Here is an 8,787-nt window from a genome sequence, read left to right on the forward strand (position 1 = left end):
GTTTTGTACAATGTTACATTTCATATCACTAAAGCCAGTTGTTCTTTAAATCCATCCAACCGCTTTTGTGTGTCATTTAAACACCCCACTATGCTCCCATAGCCAAACCTATTGGCCCATTTATCTAAAATACTTAATACCCTTCTTTACTGTGTTACACTTGCACAAAGGAGCAGATACCGGTCCTGCTGATGGGTTATAGACCTTCTACTGCCCTGTCCAGCTGTCCCTCTGCTACATACCTAACCAAATCAATATCCCAGAAGTTTAATTAACTTGATGCTATACGCTGATTACAAAGCGTTCCTTTAATTTTTTTGAGTAGTATATATATACTGAATAGATACTATATGTATATATACATATACACACATATATATATATATATATATACACACACCAGCAGGTTAGGGTAGAAGGTCGACCACCCCAAGATGGCGCCCGTAATTTCTGTCCCAACCGTCAATGCGGTGTCCACTCTTACATGTCTGTTAGAAACTGCTACCTGCTAGCTCTCAGTCACACAGAGCTAATATCAAGCGAAACCAGCAGAATAATGACACATAGTTTAGAATCTTGTTGAACATTTAAATATATTTCAGGTGTGGTATGTCACCAAGGCTGCACCAGTGGTCTTTTGTCATGTTTTTCAGAGAAAAAGAAAACGGTCAACCTTAAAATAGTTAAAGACTTAATACCAAATAGTTAAGGTTTTTTTTAAGGAAAATGTGAATGAAAACAGAACTAGCCCACCCAAATATATACCCAGCCTGGGGTCTTTCTGCATGGAGCTGAATGAGGAAGTCAAAACATCTCATTAGGTATAGAATAACTGAAGACATTTCATTGTTTGACTCCTGGGTCTCTCTTTGTCTCTGAGTAGCTGTGATTTCCTGGTCATATTTCCAGACTACCCTGCCTCCTGCTGAAGGGCAAGCCCTGCCACCACCATCAACAATTAATAGGGGATAATTTATAAAACAGTGTGATAGCATCAGCTTAAAGTGTGCAATAGTTCTCACACAATCTAATCTGCATTTTCTAACTGGAGCGTGTTATTATATAGTTAATGGTTTAGCCTGACTAAGAAATCCTAGTTTTCTTACATTTTTCATCATGAATTGACTTACTTCATGCTTAGGTTTGAATATGCAGAAAAGGAGCAAACATTGGCTTCCAAACGTCTAATATGAGAACGTGTTAAAACCTAATAAGCCTTTAAGTTTCTAACAGAGTCGAGTGTTTTCCTCACAGTGTCCGAAGCTCTGGCAGGTTCTGAAAGGCCGACCGTCCCACAGACTGAATTGGATTGTCGTAGAAAAATCTGATTGAGACAAAACAAACATTCACTGTTTCACCAGACAATAAATAGAATCAGTAAAGAAAAATAAAAGATTTTTTAAAACATCTGGCACACAAGGACTAAAAAACAAAACTTAAACTAAGAATGCACAGATTGAAAAATTCAGGACGCTTTCTCCTTGTGCATTATAAATTATATGTATACAAATCTTAGTGTTTTTGAAATGCTCTTTTTTACACATTTATTTCCTTTTCCAGATGGGGTTAGTTTTGTTGAAATCTTATTTTATAAAGAAAATGGTGCCCTTTTGTATCATTGTAGCCCTTTCAATAAAATCTCAAAATATAAAAGGAAACACGTAAACACAATATAGCTTAATTTAAATCAAAACTATGTGAAATCAAACTGTCTACTTAGGAAGCAACACTGATTGACAATCAGTTTTACGTGCTGTTGTGCAAAGAAAATAGACAACAGGTAGAAATTGTTGGTTATTAGCATGACACTCTATATAAGAGATGTTCTGCAGGTGGGGACCACCGACCGTCTCTTAGTACCTATGCTTTCTGGATGATGGTTTGGTCACTTTCGAAAGTTGGTGGTGCTTTCACACTCGCGGTAGCATGAGACTGACTCTACAACCCACATAAGTGGTGCAGGTAGTGCTGCTTATGCAGGATGACACATCAACATGAGCTGTGGGAAAAAGGTTTGCAATCTCTGTGCTACCAGGAGACAGGCCAGTACACCAGGAGACGTTGAGGAGGCCGTAGGAGGGCAACAACCCAGCAGCAGGACCTCTACTTCCACCTTTTTGTAAGGAGAAACAGAAGGAGCACTGCCTGAGTCCTGCAAAATGACCTCCAGTAGGCCACAGATGTGAATGTCTGCACAAATGGTTAGAAACAGACTCCATGAGGAGGGTATACTGAGCCTCATCTTGACCTGACATTACTTGGAAGTAGTCTGTTTTTTCACTTTAATTGTGTGACTCTTTTTTCTTGTCAGCACATTCACCTTTGTACAAAACAAAGTATTCAATGAGAATATTTAATTCTTTCAGATCTAGGATGTGATATTTCAGTGTTCCCTTTATTCTATTTTTTTTTAGCAGAGTATAAATGTATGTCATTAAACAAAGAAAACAGAACATTTGTTATTATTGGTACCTACAAAGAGATCAGTGAGGGGTTCCCAGTGAAGGCATGTTCTGGAATGGACTGGATGTTGTTGCTATGAAAACCTCTGAAAAGAAAGACAGGAGAAATTACAATTTTCCCTTTTTTTCTTTTGCTTTTGCCTTTTTAACCCAAAGTTTCAGACTTACAGCTCTTTGAGGTGACTGAGAGAGCGGATGGCTGTAGGAAACTCAACCAGGCTGTTGTAGTTTAAATCCCTGAGAAAAACACAACAACAAAAAAAACACTTAGAAGACAACTCTTCCTGCTTCGACATTCTCTCATCTAGTTACTGCTTCCATGCATGACGAGTTTATCTAAATAAACAAGACTGCTATTACACAATGAAAGTGGCACTGTATTTTATATCTCACTTTATCAACAAGTGAATTAGCTACATATCAAGGTAACCTTTATGCTTTCACGGTTTTATTTATGGCTGATTAATTTTGAGCGGACCATTCAAGACTGGGAGTTTGGTCTCTAACATTGATATCAGTTGGACACTCTAACCAAGTAATATTGGGGTCATTGTCAAAAACCCAGGAACCTGCAACTCCTTAGATGATTTCCTCCACTGGTTCTAAATTTAGACTGACAAATTTGGTGCTTAAAAAGTTGAAATGCCTGAGAATAATGTCAGCATGCTCTAAATATGCCAAAATAATAACATAGCATTTCTAAATCTGGGCATTCTCAAGAAAGGCATTGTGTAAAACTGTGCTCTGTTCCTGGTACTCTGGCCTTGTAAACTTTTGTTAGACTGTATTTTTGCTGTGCTACAACAAGAGTCTGATTATCTGCAGAGAGACAGTAAAGGCTAATCTTATCTCATTTTATCATTGTCTTGTTTTATTACCTCTGTACAGTGAATTATCTGCCACAAGCTGGTCCCACCAAATCTACAAATGGGTTGTAAGGGACTGAACTCTAAAACAGAGGAGGAGGCTGTATAAAAGCATTAACTTATTACAGCGCTGGAGTAGAGTCAGATTAGAACAGGGCGTAGCATCTCTAGTGATTAGAGAAAATCTGAAACCCTTTTGTAAGACAGGGAACACCTTGCCCATTGCTGTTGACATGGGAAATGTTTCATTTTGACCAATGCAACACTGTAACTTTTAGCCACAAAGGGCATTAGAACTGAAACTTCAATGTTTAGTGCCCCACTGTATACACTGCAGTAGGGCTGCAACTAACGATTATTTTTGCAAATCAATAAATCTCTCGTTTATTTCTTTTGATTAATCGATTAATAATCAGATAGCCAAAGGTTTAAATAGAAACAGATTAAATTAAAACTTTTCTACATGAGGAGTTCTGGATAGAGCATATAGACAGATGAAAGCAATTCCTTTGTTAAATTGAAAATGTTTACATATTTCTTTATACAATTTTATAATTGCTGCTCTAAGTGGGTTGCTCAGTAAGCTAAAAGCACGTTTTAGAGTCTCTACACACTGGTCAATGATTATTCGATTACTAAATTAGTTTAATATTATTTCAATAATCAATTAAGCGGATTAATAGTTTCAGCCCTTAACTGGTTAATTAGTCAGAATTAGAGGTCAGTAATCTAAAAGCAGACCAGCAGATCTACAAGTCATTGGGTTCCGAGCAGACAAGGCCCTCTAGATTAAATCTTACTTCAGTCAACCAATAATAACCATTAGATTTGTTATTTGAGCTTCTATTTGGCAAATAGAGGTTCCCAAATCCTGAGGGAGGTTGGAAGCATGGAGTCAGAGGGGTCCATGTTCTCCCTCTCCATTGACAATGCGGCTGTTGGTAACTGTGACCGTAAGGTCTCTGGTGCCCGTCGTGACAGCAATCCCTGAACCTGATGATGGCGCCCGGATGTAAGGGATGCCGTCAAGCTGAAGAAGGAGGCTTACCTGGCCTTGTTAGCTAGTGGGATTCCAGGGAGGCACTGGCAGGCCAACCGTGCTGCAGCTTCTGCTGTCTCATTAGGCAAAAACTCAGGTCTGGGAGGAGTTCGGATAAGCAATGGAGAACTATCCGTCGGCCTCAAGAGTGTTCTGGCAAACTGTCCGGCACCTTAGGATGGGGAAGCAGTGCTTCACCAACACTGTTTACAGTGCAGGTGGGAAGCATCTGACCTTGCCTGGGGATGTTGTCAACGGCAGAAGGAATACTTTGAGGATCTCCTCAATCCCATCGACACGTCTTCTGACGAGAGTACAGAAGCTTGGGACTTGCCTATCAACCAAGCTGAAGCCACTGAGTTGTTAGAAAGCTTCTTGGTGGCAAGGCTCTGGATCTTGTAGGACTGTCTTGGCTAACACCTCTCTGCAGCACCGTGTGGCAGCCGAGGACAGTATCCCTGGATTGGCATACCTGGGTAGTGGTCTCTCTCTTTAAAGAGAGGATCAGGGGTGTGCTCCAATTAGAAAGGGATCCCACTCCTCAGCCTCCCCAGTAAAGTCTACTCCAGGGTGCTGGAGAGGAGGATCTGGCTGATAGTCGAACCTCAGATCTAGGAGGGTCAATGCGGTTTTCATCCTGGTTGCGGCTCACTGGACCAGCTCTATACCCTTCATTGGGTGGTAGAGGGTTTGTGGGAGTTTGCCCAACCAGCCCACATAGGTTTTTTGGATTTCGAGAAGGTATTCAACCGTGTCCATTGTGGTGTCCTGAGGGGGGTACTCCAGGAGTATGAATTCCGGAGCCCTCTCTTAAGGGCTTTCTTTTTCTGTATGACAGCAGGAGCTTGGTTCGCATTGCGGGCAGTAAGTCAGATCTGTTCCCAGCGCACAATATGCCTATTTCTTGTTTGGTACCTTACCGGCACGTTCAGTTTGTATGTCCGCCATTGTGGAAAACGACTCGTGAAGATGGACCAGCTAGAACAGGGAGATGTGCGAAAACGTTGGGACCCTTTTTCCACCTGGATCCCCACTCTTTTTCGCCCTCATTTCCCCCTGTTGTCTCACAAACTTGCCCCTTGCATTTTTTACTTCCTCACCTCGGCCATATCTAGACCCACAGCTAGTGGGTCCCTCTAGCGCTGTGGCATGGAATTACATAGCGCAGACCATGCTTCAAAATTTGGGGATAAATCAAAAATATCTGCATCATACCTGTGACAAGCTTACTGCGACACAGTATAACAAGCCCTTTACACTGTGAATAGCTGTCTTTTCTAATACCTTAACAAAACTTTACCCACTCTCCACTAAAAAAAAAATCAGATGACTTTTGGTTTTAATATGAACTGACCATCTTTGCAGTGCGGTCGTGACTTTAAGCTGAAAAATATTTCACATAAATGTTTTTTTTTTTCCATTAACATGTTTTGCTTTAATCAAAAACCAACAAAAAAACAAGGGTCCCTCCTTCCTCCTCTTTCCTTTCATCACCAGTAGAGACTAGAGCATTCCTCCAGTCGACATGTGCTTTCAATTAGGTCCTCTCATCCATCTCTGGGATGCAGGTGGCTGTTCCACAGACACACACAAGTGCTCTGAGCTGAATGAAGCTGCCACATTGTGAAAATACCATTAAATTGAAATTGTTTCAATCTGGTTCTGAGCATGTGAGTTCATGTGTGTTGAGAGGATCACTGCTAACAACAATAGCGGGCAGCGTTCTTTTCAAAGATTTTTTAATGGGGTATGGAGTGTCCTGATTGCAGATGTTTCATGAGATCGACAAACCGTTTGAAGATTTCATAGTGTTTTATCGTAAGCTTATTAAATTTAACTGAAAGTGAATCAAGCTCAGGTGTGAAGGTAAGAGTCACATTTATTTATCAAATAGGCAGAAATGGTGTTTATATCCATTTTGTTTTGTTTCCAATTTCCCTCCAGGCTGCTTATTTCAAAGGGGGAGTCTGGTAGTCCATGGAAAAAGTAAGTAATTTACATTGTGTTTGGCTAATTTCTTCCCAATTTAGCGCTACATTTGGATGGAAACCCCTATGATTGCCGAAAATTAGTCCAGAAAAACAGATTCAGGAAAAAGGACACTGTTGGGTAGCTGAATGAGTTGAGCTGTCAGATCAGCATGCAGCTCAGCAATGGAAAATGAAACGATTATTAATATGAACTGGACTGGAATGAATCCAGTTTAATATTACTGTAAAGGGTGTGGACCTGTTTTTAAAAAAGGCAGCATTTTGTGTTGCAATGAATCGATATTGAGGTGGAATTTTGGCTTTATTGGAAAATGGTTTAAATGTTGATGTTGACATTCTACAATGAACAATGAACTGGTGACCTGTCCAGGGTCTAACTCCNATTAGAAAGGGATCCCACTCCTCAGCCTCCCCAGTAAAGTCTACTCCAGGGTGCTGGAGAGGAGGATCTGGCTGATAGTCGAACCTCAGATCTAGGAGGGTCAATGCGGTTTTCATCCTGGTTGCGGCTCACTGGACCAGCTCTATACCCTTCATTGGGTGGTAGAGGGTTTGTGGGAGTTTGCCCAACCAGGCCACATAAGTTTTTTGGATTTCGAGAAGGCATTCGACCATGTCCATTGTGATGCCCTGAGGGGGGTACTCCAGGAGTATGAATTCCGGAGCCCTCTCTTAAGGGCTTTCTTTTTCTGTATGACAGCAGCAGGAGCCTGGTTCGCATTGCGGGCAGTAAGTCAGATCTGTTCCCAGTGCATGTTGGTCTTCGCCTGGGCTGCCCTTTGGTACCGGTTCTGTTCATTACATGTATGGAGAGAATTTCTAGGTTTAGCCACAGACCAGATAGTGTCTGGTGACGGAACCTGAGGATATCATCTCTGCTGTTTGGAAATGATGTTGTTGTGTTGGCCTCATCAAACCAGGATCTTGTTAACGAGTGAGGGACAGATGGAACGTGAGCTTGATAGATGGAAAGTCGGTAGTGATGCGGTTGCTGTGTGGAGCTGAGTCAGGGGACAAAGCTGCTGATTTACCAATTGATCTAGGTTCCCACCCATACCTATCGTCATGAGATCTGAGTAATGACCGAAAGGACAAGATTGCAAATACAAGTTGCCGAAATGAGTTTCCTTCGCAGGGTGGCTGGGCGCACCCTTTGAGATCGCGTGAGGAGCTCAGTTACCCGAGAGGAGCTCGGAGTAGAGTCGATGCTCCTCCATGTCTAAAGGAGCCAGCTGAGTTGGCTCGGCATCTTTTCCAAAACCCTCCTGGTCGTTCCAGGCATGTCCTAGTGGGAGGAGGCCTCGTTGATGGCCCAGTACACGCTGGAGGAATAATGTCTCTGAGCTGGCCTGGTGTTGCATCAGGGTACCCTTCAGAGCAGCTGGAGGAGGTGTGTATGGATCAGGAAGTCTGTGCATCTCTGATTAGACTGCTGCCTCTGTGACCCAGCCCCCAATAAAGCGGAAGAAAATGGATGGATGGATGGATTTTGGCAAATGTTGGTTACCTGAATTAGTAACTTAAAAATGTATATTTTCACAGCTAAAACATTTGATGTAACATTTAAGTAAGAGCTGAGGGCAAGGAACAAACAAATCTGTTGACTTGATTTACAGATTCAGGCATTTCTATTGGCAGTTATCGTACACCATACAAACACATCATTACTGGTTTTGTCCATCTAAAAACTGATTTATACTCAGAAACCAGGTCGTCTGCATATGTGTCGCAGTTAACGCAGATATGCTCCTGCCCCTTCCGCAGACACTCTGGTGAACCTCTCTGAAATTGTAGGTGACTACAGACAGTGCCACCGACAGGAAGCCTCTGATTTTTCAAAACTACATCTGTTCCACAATATGCCTATTTCCTGTTTGGTACCTTGTTCAGTTTGTATGTCCGCCATTGTGGAAAACGACTCGTGAAGATGGACCAGCTAGAAGAGGGAGATGTGCGAGAACGTTGGGACCCTTTTTCCACCTGGATCCCAGCTCTATTTCGCCCTCATGTCCCCCTGTTGTCGCACAAACTTGCCCCTTGCATTTTTTACTTCCTCACCTCGGCCATATCTAGACCCACAGCTAGTGGGTCCCTCTAGTGTTGTGGCATGGAATTACATAGCGCAGACCATGCTTCAAAATTGGGCATACCGTATTTTCACGACTATAAGGCGCACTTAAACGTCTTTTTTTTTCCTCAAAATGTGCGGTGCGCCCTATGGTGCGGTGCGCCCTATGGTGCGGTGCGCCCTATGTGTGTTGTAACTGCGACTTTTGAGACCACCTCATTGAGGAGATGATGAAAGAGTGGCTGAATGTAAGGAGACCAGGTGTTTTTTTTTTTTCACTCATCACCATCGCTGTTAATATGTGACTCCATGCGTGCCCATCTCACAGCTGATGTGAAACACATGGGGAAACAAATTAACC

At 42.2% G+C, this 8,787-nt stretch overlaps 1 protein-coding gene across 1 annotated transcript in view; it reads right to left on the minus strand.

Moving 5' to 3' along the window:
* The window catches only part of lgr5 (leucine-rich repeat containing G protein-coupled receptor 5), a 68,942-nt gene that overhangs the window by 14,899 nt on the left and 45,256 nt on the right, over positions 1-8,787 (minus strand). Inside the window, exons 7-9 of the mRNA XM_015381618.1 lie at positions 2,631-2,699; positions 2,477-2,548; positions 1,253-1,324 (exon numbers count right to left, since the gene is read on the minus strand). Of these exons, the coding sequence (XP_015237104.1) occupies positions 1,253-1,324; positions 2,477-2,548; positions 2,631-2,699 (213 nt within the window). The remainder of the gene's footprint in view (positions 1-1,252; positions 1,325-2,476; positions 2,549-2,630; positions 2,700-8,787) is intronic.

The sequence above is a fragment of the Cyprinodon variegatus genome, unplaced genomic scaffold (assembly GCF_000732505.1).
Source record: "Cyprinodon variegatus isolate N-32 unplaced genomic scaffold, C_variegatus-1.0 Scaffold237, whole genome shotgun sequence".
Taxonomy (NCBI): Eukaryota; Metazoa; Chordata; class Actinopteri; order Cyprinodontiformes; family Cyprinodontidae; genus Cyprinodon; species Cyprinodon variegatus.